Source organism: Polypterus senegalus, chromosome 14 (assembly GCF_016835505.1).
Source record: "Polypterus senegalus isolate Bchr_013 chromosome 14, ASM1683550v1, whole genome shotgun sequence".
In the NCBI taxonomy this organism is placed as follows: domain Eukaryota; kingdom Metazoa; phylum Chordata; class Cladistia; order Polypteriformes; family Polypteridae; genus Polypterus; species Polypterus senegalus.
This window is the reverse complement of record NC_053167.1, coordinates 115,584,751-115,603,967: the sequence shown is the minus strand read 5'-3', so window position 1 is coordinate 115,603,967 and position 19,217 is coordinate 115,584,751. Positions and strand designations below refer to the sequence as shown.

General features: G+C 39.8%; 1 protein-coding gene across 2 annotated transcripts in view; it reads left to right on the top strand.

Annotated features, from left to right (window-relative positions):
* Positions 1 to 524: 524 nt before the first annotated feature.
* LOC120514554 (coagulation factor XIII B chain-like) overlaps positions 525 to 19,217 on the top strand; it is a 53,635-nt gene continuing 34,942 nt past the window's right edge. Inside the window, exons 1-3 of one of the 2 annotated variants that reach the window (XM_039734987.1) lie at positions 525 to 660; positions 7,691 to 7,876; positions 10,876 to 11,043. In XM_039734987.1, the coding sequence (XP_039590921.1) occupies positions 582 to 660; positions 7,691 to 7,876; positions 10,876 to 11,043 (433 nt within the window). In that variant the 5' untranslated portion in view covers positions 525 to 581. The remainder of the gene's footprint in view (positions 661 to 7,690; positions 7,877 to 10,875; positions 11,044 to 19,217) is intronic. The other variant, XM_039734988.1, reaches the window with a different exon arrangement.

Here is a 19,217-nt window from a genome sequence, read left to right as displayed (position 1 = left end):
AGTCTGTAGTTTATTTGTAAGAAATTAAAAATTCGTAGTCCCAGGCATCCAGACTATTGATTTGTCCACCCATGCATTAGTGACCATCTATGAATGAGCACTTGCTTTCAAAAGAATTTATATCCCATCTGCATTCAGCTGTTTTTCCTGTTTCCTGTAATTGGGATTAGCAAAGTATGAATTGTGAGGAAAGAGTACACAAACAAAAAAAAAAAAAAAATGAAATCAATAAGGAGATATTCACAGGATATCTCAGGACACTGTTTACACTTGTAAAGGTTACACATAATTTTACCGTAAGGTCCTTCAATAGGAAAGGGCGCCACTGATGTAGCAAGACTCAGATTTGTTAGCACAGTAGTCCTCCTCTAGTTATTTGTTCAAAAAGGGACAGAAAAGATAACAAACAGTGATTTCTGAGCTAAGAGATTGTTTACTTTTCCCTGTTTCTGAGTGTTAGTTTGGTTTTGCCTTCATTAATAATTACTGAAAGAAAAACAAAGCTAGTGGGCTGTATGGTGTGTGAGTTTATAAAAAGAGATGAGATGAGAGGTCTCATTTCCAGCTGAAGCAGTTTCAAAATGAGGAATATTTTTACATCTTTATTAATCCTGGCATTTTGCACTAGATATTGCACATCTGTTACCAGCCCAGGCAAAGGTAAGCTGCTCTGAGCGTTCTGTAGAATGGTGTTGAGGTCAGAGTTTGACATGCTTTTAGTTTTTTGTTAACAGAAGTACTGAGATTAACTGCTACATCTTAAAAGAAGTAGTTTGGGTTGGATATAATTGATAAATGATGGTGTGTAAAACAAAAGTCAATATGGAAACAGAAAACAAGTAAAACTTTTGCAAATAAACTTGTTCAAAGAAAAGATCTGTGAAAGTAAACTTGTTCAAAGATTATGTGAGCATTTATATGACCTCTGCTGGGGTCCACTTGCTTGTTTCATTTTCATTGTTTATAATGTTTTTTGCAACCTTAAAATAATAGTAATTCAGTCATTTTCTAACTTGCATCATCCTGAACAGGGTCACAGGGATCTGCTGGAGCTTATCCCAGCTAGTACAGGGCACAAGGCAGGGAATAAATCCTGGACAGGGCACCAGTCCATCTCAGGGCACACCCATCCACACACCAAGCACACACCTAACCAATAGGATCTCCAATATTCACAATCAGCTTTTTGGGGGGTTTGCTGTATGCTAAATTATTGATCAGTATTAGAGACTTCTGTGAACAGAATAGTCACCTTTAAATGCCACCTCAATTTAGCTACCATCAAATGTCATGATGGAGTATTCCTCTAAACCAACTTTACTTAGATTAAGTTGTTTAAAAGGGAGGGTGGGAAAGTCCTCAAATCATAATTCCCTCAATGATCAATCAATTGTCGTAAAATATAAAATGCTGTATATATATATTGGAGGCACATTACCTGCATTGTGAGGGTGAGTTAGTTACACCACGACAGCCATGTGGAGCAATTTCCCAAGGGTGATCCAGTTCACAGGATCCTCATTTTAGAGGACCTAGACGATTGCACCACCTGGCTGCAGCAGATATACTCATTCACCCCAATTGTTGCATATAGTATCTGTACTTATTTTTCTTGATTTTGTTAATTTCCTTCCATTGAACTGTATATATTTGCAAGAAATTGCTATACATATTTATTGGCACATCTGGAATTATCCAGAATTCTGTTTTTTCAAACAGTCATCATTGTCTCAGTTTCTCCATCCCCTTGTTGTTTGCTTATGGCTCCAGGTGCCTGTAGTCTGAAATTGTGCAATGGTGCCATTTCATGGGGCACCACAAGGATGTTTTGAGTTAATTGGAAACTGAAGAGGAAGAAGTACTGCTCAAATTAAATTGGTTTAAATTACACAAATAAATAAAAATAAGTGCTTAGGCACGTAAGTGAGTACATATATAAACCCTTGATGCATTTTTTTAGGAAGTCACTATGCACAGAGAAAATTACTGAGGGCTAGCAAATATTATCTCGTTATATAAAAAGGGTGATTGGGCAGATCAAGTAACTAAACTCCAGTAAGACTAATGTACACCACTGGTAAATCATTGGAAGGAATTAGTAAGGAGAAGATTGAGCATCACATGGCAAGTATAGGAGTTCTTATGAACAATCAGCATGGGTTCAGAAGAGGGAGTTCATGTTTTAATAATATGTGGTAATTCTATGAGGAAACAACAAAAGGATATGATCAGAGTGGTATTATTTATCTTGGCTTTCAGAAAGCAAGTCCCAAATAAAAGGTTGGGGATCAGACTGAAAGAATTAGTTCATGGGTATGGTGTGTAGATATTTGCAGAATTGGATAAAACACAGAAAGCAGAGGGTGATTGTGCTAGGAGCTGCTGTTTTTCTTCTTTCGGCTGCTCCCATTAGGGGTCGCCACAGTGGATCATCTTCTTCCATATCTTTCTGTCCTCTGCATCTTGCTCTGTCACACCCATCACCTGCATGTCGTCTCTTACCACATCCATAAACCTTCTCTTAGGCCTTCCTCTTTTCCTCTTCCCTGGCAGCTCTATCCTTAGCATCCTTCCCTCCTAATATACTCAGCATCTCTCCTCTGCTGATGTCCAAACCAAAACAATCTCGACTCTCTGACATTGTCTCCCAACTGTCTAACTTGAGCCGACCCTCTAATGTAACTCATTTCTAATCCTATCCATCTTTGTCAGACCCAGTGCAAATCATAACATCTTTAACTCTGCTACCTCCAGTTCCGTTTCCAACCCATATAACATAGCTGATCTCATTACCGTTCTGTAGACCTTCCCTTTCACTCTTGTTGATACCCGTCTGTCACAAATCACTCCTGACACTCTTCTCCAACCATTCCACCTTGCCTGCACTCTCTTTTTCACCTTTTTTTCACAATCCCCATTATTCTGTACTGTTGATCCCAAGTATTTAAACTCATCCACCTTTGCCAACTCTACTCCTTGCATCCTCATAATTCCACTGACCTCCCTCTCATTTACACACATGTATTCTGTCTTGTTCCTACTGACCTTCATTCCTCTCCTCTCTAGAGCATATCTCTAGCTCTCCAGGGTCTCCTCAACCTGCTCCTTACTATCACTACAGATCACAATGTCATCAGCAAACATCATAGTACAAGGGGACTCCTGTCTAATCTCGTCTGTCAACCTGTCCATCACCATTGCAAATAAGAAAGGGCTCAGAGCGGATCCCTGATGTAATCCCACCTCCACCTTGAATGCATCTGTCACTCCTACCGTAGACCTTATCATTGTCACACTTCATTCATACATAACCTGTTCAATTCTTACGTACTTCTCTGCCACTCCCGACTTCTTCATACAATACCACAGCTCCAGTTTATCCGGACATGGGACCGGCATGAAGAAACACACTGGTTTGTGCATCCCCTGTGCTGTTTTTAATACATATAAATGATCTGGATAGGAATATAAACAACAACAACAACAAGCTGGTTAAGTTTGCAGATGATCTCAAGTTAGGTGATCATACTCAAGAATCTGCTCAATCATTACAGAGAAATTTTGACAGCATACAGGCTTGGGCAGATTTGTGGCTGAAGAAATTTAATGCAAATAAATGTAAAGTATTATACATTGGAAGTAAAAATGTTGGAGTTGAATGAGCAATGGGAGGTCTGAAAACTGAAAGTACACCTTATGAGCAGGATTTAGGAGTGCCAAGTGGACTTGTCCTTGTCACCTTCCAGACAGTGTTCAGAAGCTATTTAGAAGGCTAACAGAATGTTAGGTTATATACCATGATGTGTACAATTCAAGTTCAAAGAGGTTATGCTGAAGCTTTATAATACACTAATGTGGCATTGCCTGGATACTGTGTGCAGTTTGGTCTGTAGGCTACAATAAAGCAGTGGTAAAAAATCCAGAGAAGAGTAACTAGGCTGATTCCAGAGCTACAGGAGATGAATAATGAGGAAAGATTAAAAGAGCTGAGCTAAGCAAAGAAGATTAAAAGGAAACATGATTGAAGTGTTTAAAAATTTGGAAAGGATATAGTAGTGTGGACCCAGGCTGTTCCTTTAAAATTAGTTCAACTTGTTAAGTGTAAATTTTGTACAAATGTTAAGGAGTTTTTCTTCACCCAGAGAACTACAGATACATTGAATAAATGATCAAGTTGTGTGGTAGGCAGTAGAACTTTAGGGACCTTCAGAACTCAACTTGATAGTGAAATTAAGCAGACAGGATTGATAAGTTTGCTTTAGCTGAATGGTCAGTTCTCGTCAAAAATGATGTAATGATATGGTGTGGGAGATTTTTCTGTAGACCACTTTGCAGAGATCTGTTTTCATTTTGTCATTTTTTTCTGTTGTTAAATGTCAAAAAAGCAAATTAAAATCACTGTGCTTGAATGTTGTATAAGAATAAAAAGTGAAAACTTCCAAAGGGTGAATACTTTTTATAGGCACTGCATGTTCAATAGTTCAATATTAGAACATTATAAAGTTACTTGTTGACAAAGTAGCCTTTGTGAAGTTTGCACATTTTACGTGTATCAACATGGGTTTTCTCTGGGTACTTTCCTTTTCCACCCACATTGCCATGACAACTGTGCCAGGTTAATTGGCCTGGTATGAGTGACTGTGCCCTTTAATGGTCTTGCAACTTGTCCTGGGATGGTTGCTGACTCACAACTAACGCTACCAGAATAGCCTCCGACTCCCTGAGCTGTGTAAATGGCTTTGTTAACTGATAGAAATTACAAATACTGATGTTTATATTTATTTACTGACTTGCCCCTGACCAGCGTTAAATCACTGTACATGCTGACCACAGATCATTAGGCCGTGAATCCATTACCACTGTGCTGATTCACAATGTTCTTTCAAACTGATGGAGTAATCTGAACTCCTGTTTAATTTTACAAATGGTTCAAGAGAAGTATCAAAGATGACCTTAGAAACTGAGTTTTTAGTAGATATACTGTTATAATTCCAATTTTTCTTAATTTATTATAGTGCACATTGTTTAAAACATGTACGCATAACAGCAAACATCACTGGGACAATGTTACATCTTAGTGGATTTTTTGAAGACTGGTAACGTGAAGCTGGTGAAAGCTGTTAGGGAAAAAATTTTAAAATTAAGAGAAGTTGTGAGTCATTGTTACAAAAACATCCAAAGATGGACACCCTTTATTATAAAGTACCTGGCAATGTGAACAGCTGAGATCTCTAAGGCAAGACTGATTAGTCTTAGCTGAACAGTTCATTTACATATCATATTTTAAATATATTTGAATTAATACCAATTAGCACACAGATAAATGGTAGGTTGTTTAAACATTACAATGCCATGTATTATGTAAAGGTCCCAAAATACAGTGGTGTGAAAAACTATTTGCCCCCTTCCTGATTTCTTATTCTTTTGCATGTTTGTCACACAAAATGTTTCTGATCATCAAACACATTTAACCATTAGTCAAATATAACACAAGTAAACACAAAATGCAGTTTTTAAATGATGGTTTTTATTATTTAGGGAGAAAAAAAAATCCAAACCTACATGGCCCTGTGTGAAAATGTAATTGCCCCCTGAACCTAATAACTGGTTGGGCCACCCTTAGCAGCAATAACTGCAATCAAGCGTTTGCGATAACTTGCAATGAGTCTTTTACAGCGCTCTGGAGGAATTTTGGCCCACTCATATTTGCAGAATTGTTGTAATTCAGCTTTATTTGAGGGTTTTCTAGCATGAACCGCCTTTTTAAGGTCATGCCATAGCATCTCAATTGGATTCAGGTCAGCACTTTGACTACGCCACTCCAAAGTCTTCATTTTGTTTTTCTTCAACCATTCAGAGGTGGATTTGCTGGTGTGTTTTGGGTCATTGTCCTGTTGCAGCACCCAAGATCGCTTCAGCTTGAGTTGACGAACAGATAGCCGGACATTCTCCTTCAGGAATTTTTGGTAGACAGTAGAATTCATGGTTCCATCTATCAAAGCAAGCCTTTCAGGTCCTGAAGCAGCAAAACAACCCCAGACCATCACACTACCACCACCATATTTTACTGTTGGTATGATGTTCTTTTTCTGAAATGCTGTGTTCCTTTTACGCCAGATTTAACGGGACATTTGCCTTCCAAAAAGTTCAACTTTTGTCTCATCAGTCCACAAGGTATTTTCCCAAAAGTCTTGGTAATCATTGAGATGTTTCTTAGCAAAATTGAGACAAGCCCTAATGTTCTTTTTGCTTAACAGTGGTTTGCGTCTTGAAATCTGCCATGCAGGCCGTTTTTGCCCAGTCTCTTTCTTATGGTGGAGTCGTGAACACTGACCTTAATTGAGGCAAGTGAGGCCTGCAGTTCTTTAGATGTTGTCCTGGGGTCTTTTGTGACCTCTCGGATGAGTCGTCTCTGCGCTCTTGGGGTAATTTTGGTCGGCCGGCCGGTCACTCCTGGGAAGGTTCACCACTGTTCCATGTTTTTGCCATTTGTGGATAATGGCTCTCACTGTGGTTCGCTGGAGTCCCAAAGCTTTAGAAATGGCTTTATAACCTTTACCAGACTGATAGATCTCAATTACTTCTGTTCTCATTTGTTCCTGAATTTCTTTGGATCTTGGCATGATGTCTAGCTTTTGAGGTGCTTTTGGTCTACTTCTCTGTGTCAGGCAGCTCCTATTTAAGTGATTTCTTGATTGAAACAGGTGTGGCAGTAATCAGGGCTGTGGGTGGCTACAGAAATTGAACTCAGGTGTGATACACCACAGTTAGGTTATTTTTGAACAAGGGGGCAATTACTTTTTCACACAGGGCCATGTAGGTTTGGATTTTTTTTCTCCCTAAATAATAAAACCATCATTTAAAAACTGCATTTTGTGTTTACTTGTGTTATATTTCACTAATGGTTAAATGTGTTTGATGATCAGAAACATTTTGTGTGACAAACATGCAAAAGAATAAGAAATCAGGAAGGGGGCAAATAGTTTTTCACACCACTGTAGTTAAGCATTTAAAAGTCTAGGATAAATATCTTGTTCATAACATAAGACACTTTATATATAAATTATCAGAGAACAAAAATATAAAGTTAAAATATTATGGGATTTCAGCTATAATGTTATCTACTAGTACAAATGATGTCAGGATTAAACATGGCAGACAGATTCCAGCACTTTAAAAATTCATACAGTAATTTTTTCCCTCAAAGGGCATGAAAAGAAATTGAAAAGTTTCAGGGCATGATAAGTTTCAGCACAAAAGATATTTACACGTGCATTCAAAATACATTCTAATGGCTGGAAGTGTTAAACAATATAAAAACATACTTTGAATCTATTTTACTTCTGTTTTGGTTATTTCATTATCCTGTGCAGTGCTTTCCATGACACAGTATTTTGAAGTGTGATGTTATTTGTGTGTTTCAAAGTGAATACAATTCTTAGTGTTCTTCTTTGTTAATATGATCTCATTGTTAAGGTGCCAAAAAAAAAGTGAAACGAATGCAAAATACAATTTTATTAATGAAATATTAACTAAAATTAAGAAAAAAAAAAACAAAAGATGAAAATCAGTACAGGGGTGGCAGCACGTACCCAGGTGCCAACTAAGCAAACTCTCTGCTAAGGTCTTTGCAGCTCCTATTCAACCGTTACTGACTGTTTGCAGTGAACTATGACTTTTATTATTTCTGGAAAACCAACAGATTGCACTTCACCTGATATTTCACATGCACAAATACTCCCTAATAAGACAAGATATGCTGAAGAAGAAACTTTATTTTATGCTTGTGAGAAGGGGTATAAAACAAGCAAAGGATTTTGGTGGGGTGAGACACAGTGTACATCTGGAAAGTGGCAACCCAACCCAGAATGCATTGGTAAGTGTACCTATTATATTTGAGGTTTTACTGATTTATAAAGCCTGTGCTACTTGTTGATGTCATTTTTTTTTCAACTGATGAAATGTCCTTGCTACTTTAGTGAGCAGGTTGAATTTTGTCCACAGCATTTCCTTTTTTTTTTTGGTTGCCACTAAAGAGTTTTGCAGCACGTCATACAGCCCATTTTTCTCTTAAAAGTTATTTGCTGATTTTTTAAATGAATATGTGCAGTTGAGTGAATGTGTGAAAAATATAAGCTTATATTTGTTGTATAACTTTAAAGCTTATAATTGCAGAAATTGATCTCTGGCTTTACAACAACAGAAAAACAAAAAACTCCAGGGAAGAGATGCTGGAGTAAAGAATAAAATCTGTAGGGGTTTCAAGTTGAAAACACCACCGAGACCCCACTGGGCATTCACCCTAACATAAATTTCTTAAGTAGATCCTATTTGTTTTTATGCTTCGTCCTAAAAGGTTTTGCTATGTCAGTGAACTTACTAGATTCGAAAAATGAACGGGAGAACAGACAAGTAACAGGAAAAACTAGGTAATCAACGACATTAGTGTTTAAGCCAAAACAAGAGACAGAACCTTTGGTCAAAAATACAGAGCAAAAAAAGTCAGAACCAGGAAAAAATATCCAAAATTATTAGAAAGAGCACTTCAAAAAATGGGTTTGGTATTTGCAACTCGAATAAGGACGCAATTCTCCAGTTGACCTTTAATCCCAATACATAATTACCCAAAGGTTGCAAACTCCAAGGACAGGATTTAGCAACATGTAATGCAGTCCTGATGACAGTAACAAAACATAACAGCAATAGTATGAAACAATTAGTTATCTTTTTATATGGTAGGAATTTCCAAAAACAAACATCACAATCATTATCAGAAACCACAAAAAATCTTGCAAAAAATGTATAAAGAAATAAAAACAAACCAAAACCCTAAGATATTCAATGTAGTGAGTTTTGTCAACAGTTGGGGTATCCAATCTCATTCCAGCATCACAGGTGGCTGCATAGGATTTTGATCAGATGGTGGGGTCTCAAAATAACACCACAGAAAAAATGGAAAAGAAAGCAGAGAAAAGTAGAGATTAATAATGATTTCAAACCCATGAAGAATATGACAGTTCTGTGCAGATATCATTAACTAGCTGTGTAAGCCTGTGCTGTAAAAAGCCTGGGCTCCTAGAAACCATGGATTCGGACACTTCAATCAATCAATCGCATTGGTTGTACATTAGTAGATAGGGTTCTCTTTTCTTGGTGGTTTCGTTTGGCCATCATTCTCGCCTCCATTATTATTAGCGGCTAACGAGTTTCTCTCTTTTCTCAGCGATTTCACTTTGGCGACAGAGTCGCTTTCTTTGAGGTTCATGCTGTAGCCTCACACTTCCGGGCCAGACAGGCAGACACACACACACTTCTAAGCGTAGACGTTTATAGATAGATAGATAGATAGATAGATAGATAGATAGATAGATAGATAGATAGATAGATAGATAGATAGATAGATTATACTTTAAAGGAAAGTAGAATTAAAATGCAACAATGAAAAGGCCAAATTTAAAAAGTGTTTGTTTAGAAGTTTATTTCTTTTTAAATATGCCATTGTGTTAGCCTTGTCTATCTCGATTGGTAAAGTATTCCTGATTTTTCGTGCCTCAAACCAAAAGACCAACTCACCACTTTTTAGTTCTTAGCTCCGGGAATAATAAGCAGACCAGTGATTGTGGATCTACTATTATGAGTTGGAATGCAAGGAGACAGACAATCCAAAATATACAAAGGAGCAAGATTATTTAGAGCTTTATATGCCATTAAATGTTTTTTAAAATAAATTCTAAACAGTAAAGGCACTGTGGTCCCCGGCCGGGACTGGAGCCTGGCCGGGACGCCCAGGAGGACCGGAGGAGGGCTTGTGCCTCCTCCAGACCGCAAGGGGGCGATCGCCCTGGTTGTATTGGGGGCCACGGGTAGAGGGCTGGAAGCCCAGCCCTGTAGGGACCCGTGGCCACTGCCAGGCGGCGCCCCGGTGCCTGAGGAACCCTGGAACCCAGCACTTCCACCACACCAGGAAGTGCTGGGGAGAAGAAGACAGGGTGCTTCCGGGTGCATAGCCGGCACTTCCGCCACACAGGGGTGTGTCCAAGAGGGAGTGCCAGGAAGCAGCTGGAGCCCATCCGGGTTCCCATATAAGGGGCCGCCTCCCTTCAGTCGATAGTGGATGTCGGGTGGAAGAGGACAGAGCTGGAGAGAGGACGGGAGTCGGTCGAGAGAAAGGCACAGTGACTGAGAGTGTGGCCTGGACTTTGGGGAATCGGTGCAAGAGGCACTGGGGTTTGTGAGCATGAATTGTATATAATAGTTGTAAATAAATAGTGTGTGGTGGAACTATGTTGTCCGTCTGCCTGTGTCCGGGTCCCAGTTCACAGCACATTTACATGTAACCAATGTAACATGCTAAAATTAGTCAGATGTGCTCAGATTTTCTTTTACTGGTTAAGATTCTTTCAGCTGCATTTTAAACTAACTGTAACAGATTTATTGTATGTCTTTGTTAATTAATGCTGTCACGAGTGCATTACAGTAATCTAGTCAACTAAATACAAAAACATGAATTAGTGTCTCAGCATCTTGCAATGTTAAAGGAGGATGTGGTGAGCTCTGGGGCGGCTACTGTATATAATACTATATTATTTGTGAAGCAGCCCATTATTTCTCCTAGAAAACACTGAGTTTTGAGTCCAGAAGTGTTGCATTTTTTAATTTAAGCAGGAGATTTGTTGAGAATGTGCTGAGATTGGGTCTTCCTTTATGGTTCTTGTAATGTTACAGTGTTATAATGTGGCTGTGCCTCATGAAGATGATGAACATGATGGTGGAAAAATATGTTCAGAAATGTTTCATATTATAAGAATACAGAAAACATGAATTAAACTGCTTTGTAGTTTTTGCCATTTTTTAATATTTTTTTCTTTCAAACAGATGAAAGAATAGCTTGCCCGCAGCCACCACACGTGGAAAATACAGTCATTACAACTAAGCCTAAACTGTTTGTTAATAAGGACAAAATAGAATATATGTGCATATTCACTGGTGAAATGCTAAGCAATGCATGTGAGAAAGGAATGTGGAAAAATAATCATCAATGTTGTGAGTACAATGATATTTCTTTTTTTAATACTGTAGTTATTTTACTAGCATATCCCTATTTACATTGCAATGTAAATGAGGCAAAATCTGCCCATAAATGATACTTTTATATTGTAAATGAACTTTTTAAATAACTTCCATTACACATGGTCCTCCAAGCGAGTGTTGTTCAGCTCCTCTCCCAACTCACCTGTACTGAAGTAGACCTGCTTTCTTTATGCAGTACCCAGGAGCAACTTCTGGTGTCATAAGATTGTCTGTTGGAAGCACTTCAGAGTTAGACAGCAGTCCCATGAAGTAGGGACCATTAATCTCTTCAGTTCCCCCGGCAGCTCCCACAGATCCCAACAGGGCCATTCCATGATGCTACTGTTCTCAACATGTCCTGTGGGTATCCGTTGAGGTACCGTAACCCAGTTATATTGCCATCTGGTGCTTTAGGGGAATAAATAACTCAAATAAGGTGTCTTCCCCTATCCTTCCATTGTACTGGTCTCCAGGCCTGGTGAGGATCCTTGTACAGTTCTGGTTGAGATGCCAGTCTCTACATGCTATCCATTATGGGCTGTAATTTGTGCTGGAGATTTTTTAAACCAAGTTTGGTGATGAGTTTAGCTTCTTCTTTTCTGTTTTAAATTTAAAGTCATCTTCCCAGCAGGCCACTTTCTGTTATGACAATAGTCACCACACTATGCTTTCATAAATACAGTTATATCAGGTCTGTCTGGACAATTTAAAAACTGTATAGATTGATTGGTAACACTGAATATCTACAACTGCAGAATGCTACCTGGTTTACAAATAAAAGACTGGAAATGCATGTTTAATGTTTAATTTCCCATTTCCTTATAAATATCTACTTGGTTTTTTACCCTGAGATTTTTATCTAAGTGTGCTATAAGCCAAGGATCCTGTGGCCTTGAGCCTGCATGTCACATTCAGGAGCCATGAGAGTGTCAGAGATGTTACAGGAATGATGCACTGCTTGTATGTTGACACGTCCCAACAGTGATAGAACAGATGTCAGTTTACCATCTCATGTGATGGAACTGTTTGATCGGGCTAGGAGGATTGAAGAAAGGATGGATCTGATGGCTGACACCTTGATGGCATGGGAGGATTCTCCTCAAGAGTAAACTGACATAACTTTATCCCGGATTGAAGAATATGTGGACATGCGGGCTGAAGATGTCCTAAAAGAAACTACTTCTTGTTGTAAATGGAGAGAAAAGAAGTGGGAGTCAAAGTTGCAGGAAGTAGTATGTCAAAGTGTCCAATCCTGGTGGTGACCATTAAGCTATTTAACTCCAGCAAGGCCACCCATACTGAGATCTGTTGATTTGCATTATCTATCACCGGCAATGCAAATGGACTTCTCGTACTCAAATGATGATATTCTATGATTTATAGAACAGCGAGGATGCATTTATGGAGGTTGACTCTCTGAGCCTTAGTGAGCTAATGGGGGTCCTGAACATCTCTCTGCTGGGGCCAGTAGGATGTTTGTGGCAGGAAGCAAAAGGGCCTTTTTGGATGACTTTCTCCTATCAAGCTATTTTAAAGAGTTGGAAGGAGGATTATGGGTAATGAAATAGCAACATGGGCAATTCATTCAAGACTTTGCAAAAACATTTCAGGTCTTAGGTTTAAAGTGGAAAGTTGATATAACTGATCAGGAGAGTATTGGGAGTATGCAACTTGAAGCTGGCTGGAACACTGAGAAGTATTGTTAGAACAGTTACTGATGTGGTTATGCTGGTTTCAATGTTTAACCAGGACTGGGCAACCAAGAGAGGTTTTGGGTCTTTTAAGGCAAGCTCTGTTAAAACAAGTTACCCAAACACTGACTCCTAAAGAAAAGAAACGACCAGACTAGAGCTTGACTTGCAACTGTGGTAAGGAAGCCAACCATCTTGGTGGTGTCCACCAAGTTGGCTTGTGTGTGAGATGAAGCTGTCATTGATAAAAGGTACTTTTACAGTGATGCACCTCAGTATGTGGAAAAAAGATTAAAACCCTTAGATGATGAATTAACAGGGGACCCGTCTGTCAAGTTTATATTACTAATGGCACAGGGGGTGATGCTTTAGGTAAGGTTCCCATTATCTACCAGCTGCAGCAAACTGTATGGAGAACTGGGACCTTTATTTTAGATGATGCACATCCTGCCATAGCTTTGCTATTAGGGTTGGATTCCTTTTTGAGTGCACAGATGGCCATTAGACCTCACTGTTGGTATTATACCTTGTCACAAGGAGGTGCAGTGTTTCATTTTGAGAGAAAAAGAACTGAAAATTTTGGCCAGCCAACCTCTCAGTTCTTTATGGCCAGTGCCATGGAACTACATATCATTAACCAGCCAGAGGTGTTACAACCATTATTACTCAGATGACTGTTAGTATAGACGGACAAACTGGGGAACACTCACGTGGTCACTTGCAACACCTGTATAACTGATGTTGTGAATTAAACATCATGCATATTGTACAACACCACAGAAGATAAAACATTTCCTGACAGAGCTGTTCAAGACACTCTGAACTGCCCTTATTGTGCCATTTTAATCTTATCCAGGGGCCTCTCTAGCTGTGATAGTACAAAAGTCTGATGTCTACTTTATGCCTCTAATAGATGATATCCTAGAGCAGCAGCATCAAACTCTGGGCCTGGAGGGCCACAGTGGCTGCAGGCTTTCATTCTAACCCTTTTCCTAATCAGTGACCGGTTTTTGCTGCTAATTAACTTCTTTTTCCCTTCATTTTAATAACCTTGTTTTTAAGGATTGAATACTCTGAATTTATTCATTTCTTCATTAAATGACATCCAAACAGAAATGAGATTTGAAATGAACCAAAAGATGACCAGCTAAATCCATCCATCCATTTTCCAACCCGCTGAATCCAAACACAGGGTCACGGGGGTCTGCTGGAGCCAATCCCAGCCAACATATGGCACAAGGCAGGAACCAATCCTGGGCAGGGTGTGACCAGCTAAATTGTGGCTTAAAACTCCAACTAATTTCACTCCAATCAGTTTCTGAATGAGAAACTGATTCTTGCTGTTAATTAACCTCATTATTTAATCCCTTGGCTTGTTGCTGCTCTCATTCTGCCACAGCAGACGTTTTCAAAACTGTTGATTTTCTGTTTATTTCTAAGAACACCGTCCAAACATTTTGGTGACCTGAGAGATCAACCATACCAAGATCATCACCTTTCTTTACTTTCAGATACTCTGTTATCGGCACAGGTGAGCTGGTCATGTGACGGCTTGTTTTGTGTCTCATTATTGTTTGGCTGCTAATTAAGGAAAAAGAAACACTAAGGCAAAAGAAATTAATTAGCAGCAAAAACTGGTCACTAACAAAGATGGTGTAAAAGGATTAGACTCGATACACTCAGAAACGTTTGCCACCTGTATAATAACCTGACTGCAAAAGGTTTTTAAAGGAACAGAGATGTTCATAAGACTGAGTCCAAAACTGAACTGGTGAGGGTTTGCAAAGATGGCGGCTTTAAGGGATCAGACCAGAAGGGATGTGTAGGAACAAGAAGTGACGTAGGGGAAATGATGTTCTTCTAGGCACGGGAAGTGGAAGTGACATTCTTCTGCATGTCGGAACCAGAAGTGACATCTTGCTGCAGCTCTAAATCAGACAGGTATTTTGGCGGCTGGTCTGTAGAGATAACAGGAGAAGGTTTAGTGCACCCCGCCACCCCCTGGCCTGGCATGGAATTATCTTTGCTTGGTTCATACAACGTCCTCCTACTTGCACGTGTGTGACAATGGTTAAAAAGAAAACCTGCAGCCCTCCAGGAGCGGAATTCGACACCCTTGTCCTAGAGTCTCTCTATGGTACAGAAATGTTTTCTGTTTTGGATCTACACTAAGGATATTGGCAAGTGAGAATGGGGAAAAACAGTGTGAGGAAGACACCAGTAGTGATGGACTGTACAAGTTTTGGGGCATGTCCTTTGGCCTGGTCAACACAGAAGACACATTTCAGCAGCTAATGAAACATGGAACAGACGTTGAAGGGGTTACTCATGAAGATTTGTTTTGTCTATAAAGACATTATTGTCTTTTCTCAAAATATATCTCAACAGCTTCAAGATTTGGAAACAGTGTTTCATCATTTTCATCAAGCTAATCTGACTCTAAATGTGAATAAATGTTGGCTCATGCAATCCTAGTTGACCTCTCTGTATGTATGTCTGTATGGCATGTAGTATTCATCAGAGGTTTGGAGGGGTAAAGGTGGATCCTTAGAAAACAAGCTCTCGACTGGATACCCCACCCCTACCAATGTAGAAGGCCTACATCTCTTTTTGTGAACAGTTGATTGGCTTCATAAATGCATACCAAACTTAGAGGACATTGCAGCTCTTTTGCATCATCTTGATGTGGACATCAAAATGGCAGGATGCATTGGGGTGATAGAATAAGACTTTTCAAGAACCTCCTATCTTGGCACAGCCAAATCTACAGCTCTATTTTCATCTGAATATCGTAGCAAGCAATGTTGGGCTCAGGGCGGTAGCTTGGGCCTTGGCGAAGTGGTGCCATTACTTGGAGGAGGTTATATTCGGCATGTATATTGACATCTTCCAGGTTAATCAGATTGGATCTGAAAACTCTACCAAGAGTCTGCCAAGAATCTTGAAGGTGGCATGGTGGCTTGCTATCATAGAATGTCTTGGTGCCATATTGAGATGTGTAGCATATACCGACATTACAAGACCCTACCTTCAAAACAGCCTAGATTTTATCAGTGATAAACCAGAGGAAATATTAGGTGTGAATTTGATGGGATTGTTTCCAAGGTTGAAAAACAAGAAGACTGTCCTGCCAGTGGTCATAGTGGGTGGAACTGCACACCTTGTCCAGTGCTAAGGCAAGGAGGATTTGCTCCATTCTAAGGGAAGACATCGTTACCTGCCAGTTGTACCAAGATACATGTTATCTGATACAGAGCCCCTGTGATATGATGGAAAATCTTGGTTCTAAATGGGGCATGGGGAAGAAACTGACAACAGCATATCACCCCAAAACCCACATGACAGAGCAGGAAAACAAAACTTTTAAAACTTTTAAATCGAACTGATTTATGTGGTGAGATTAATCTATTATATCCTACGCAGAAAGCACAGCAGTTAATTACTTACAGTATTATAAAAGGTAAAGGTAGATGCTGGATTGAATTGGACATTTAAAACATTTTAGGCCTGAAATAAAGACAACTGTCTAAGTCCCTAATAAGGAATTTTCAGTTTTGATATTGTGTGGGTAGAAATAAGGTGTAGGTTTGATTATAATATACTGTATACATGTGAAGTGTGATAATTTAATTCTTGGGCTGGCCAGGAAGTGTTGTGTGTGGGGGTAAAATCACATGTTTGTTTGATCATAAGGGGATAGGCCATCACAAATTCATTGCACAGCAACAGCCAATCAACAATGCTATTTAGAAGTGCTGAAAAGATTACATGATTCTGTTTGAAAGAAAAGATCTGAACTGTGGTCTGATAAGTGAATAATCCATCTTGACAATGTCCCAAACCGTGATGTATTCAGTGCTCATAACTTATTGGCTACAAAATTGGATCATCCACCCTATTCACCTGACTTTGCAACTTGTGACTTTTGGTTCTTTCCAAAAATAAAAAAAACTGCTATGCAAGAAGAAAGATTTTCGGACACATGACTAAGGAACCCAAGGGTATTCTAAAAAGAGTACCAGGTATGCTTCAGGCATTGGCAATGTCTTCTTACTAAATGCATTGAATAATTTGAATAAAATGAATTGTAACTATTTAGCCTCTGGTAGTTTTTTTTTTTTACTTTACCTGTTCTGTTTTTGGAATTATATATGTAATTACTGAGCATTATTCATATTTGGATTATGTTTTTGTTTGCTATATTTAGGTTTATATTGACTTAGGATAAATACATTTTAATTTTTCAAATATAAACACTTTTTTTTTTCATTATTTGAATCTGTTCATGGATGTCATTCTTTTTCTTTCTTACAATCACCAATTTTGGGACAAGAAACCAAATTAGTACTAAGGTTCTATCCTTTTTCCAAACCTATTATGTACATCCCTAATTAGTTTTTGTGAGTGTTGTGGTTCTATCATTTTAATTAAATTGATATTCTATATATTAATTGCCTCATGAAATGTATAGTGATGGCTGTGGAAAAAATTTGAATCTCAAGTGAGACACCTATGGCGCACGCAGGAAGGTAGCCACGCCCACCAACTCCAAGACCATTGGATACAACGACAACTCACAGAGCCACGCCCACCAACTCGGAAGCGACGACACAGAAAAACCGGCGTCATTTATATTCGTCTGTCGTAGAGGTCACATGCAGCTCTGACCCACGTTGACTGTTAATAGAGGCATGTTTCTCGGAGGTGAATCGCCATATGCGGCGTGTAAAACTGTTTGCGAGGGGTATCCCATGGGATCCTTAAAACGTTCCTTTACAACTGAGGTTAAAACACAATGAAATGAGCAGTCTTACGACGCACGACTGCGTGCACTATAGCAAACTGTTTTACACGCTACATACAGCAATTTGCATCCGCGACAAACATGCGTCTTCTTAGATGCTCCTGCACTTTGTACACACCCCCCTCCCACCTCGCTATCACCGTGGTCGGGTGTCTTAGTGGATTATATATAGAAAGGCAGCCAAAACCACACCGAGCAATGAAAAGTCTGCGTGAGTCACAGGTGCATCTGGACTGTTCAAAGACTCGAGTGACGAGTTGGAGGTGGGCACATGAGCAGGCAGTGTATACTGAACGAGAAACCAGCAGACTAGCATGACGAAGGGAGCGGAGTGGATGTCCTTCTCCTCTCCTCCCGTTCCACCCTGAGCGCCGCACGGACGATTGTGTGTTGGTTCATTCCGTGCATTGGTTAAAACCCAATGAAGGAAGCAGTCTTTAAAAACCAATAAGCCCTGTGCCTCTGTTTCATTACCGTCTCACCTGCTTCACCAATGCAGGCCCCGCAATAGGCGATCCAACCAGGTAACCAAAGTCTTTGGGTTCAGGGGGGAGTATGGTTACAAAGCTGAAACTTAAAGGAATGGACGGAAGGGCACCACCAGGTGTGGAGCCTTTCGCTTCATTTGACTCAACACAGGAAACCTCACCCGGACACGGACAGGATTGACAGATTGATAGCTCTTTCTCGATTCTGTGGGTGGTGGTGCATGGCAGTTCTTAGTTGGTGGAGCGATTTGGCTGGTTATTTCCGAAAACGAACGAGACTCCCGCCTGCTAAATACATGTAGTTACACGACCCAACAGCAGTCGGCGTCCAAATTCTTAGAGGGACAAGTGGCTTTCAGTCACGTGAGATTGAGAATTAACAGGTCTGTGATGCACTTGTATGTCCAGTACTGCACGCGCGCTACACTGAATGGATCAACGTGTGTCTACCCGGCGCGGGAAGGCGTGGGTAAGCCGTTGAACCCCATTCGTGATGGAGACCGCGGCTTCCAATTGTTCCCCACGAACGAGAATTCCCAGCATACGTGCGGGTCATACGCTCGCACTGATTACGTCCCTGCCCTTTGTAAAGCCCCCCATAGTCGGGTGACTTGGTGGATTATATATAAAAAAAAAGCAGCCGGAACCGCAAAGAACAATGAAAAATCAACGTGGAAACCGACTGAGGCGGTGTTTGGAAAATTAACAGTCAACGTGACTCACAGGTGCGTGTGGACTGTACACAGACGAAAGCGACTCAGGTAGGGAGTTGGGGGCGGGCACATAAGCGGGCATTGCGTACTTAACGAGCGTCCTTCGCTTTGGAAGGAGAAAGCGCAACGGCGCTCCTCCGGTTTTCAGTCACGGACAATTGTATGTTGGTTTATAGCATGCATTGTTGCAATGTTACTTTTCTTGGTGGTTTATTAAATTATGGATTTTTCAAATGTTTATTTTTTCCCCTGTGCTTAAAAATCATTTAAAAAGCGGCCTGATTATGCGGCGTATGCTACGCCACGGGTTGACTAGTATAATATAATGTAACATTAATATATATAATGTTTTTCCTCAGCCATCACTTCAAGCTACATACACTGAGTAACATATAAAAAACATTATCTTTGGGTGGAGTATTCCTTTAATATAACACGTTTGCCCATTACT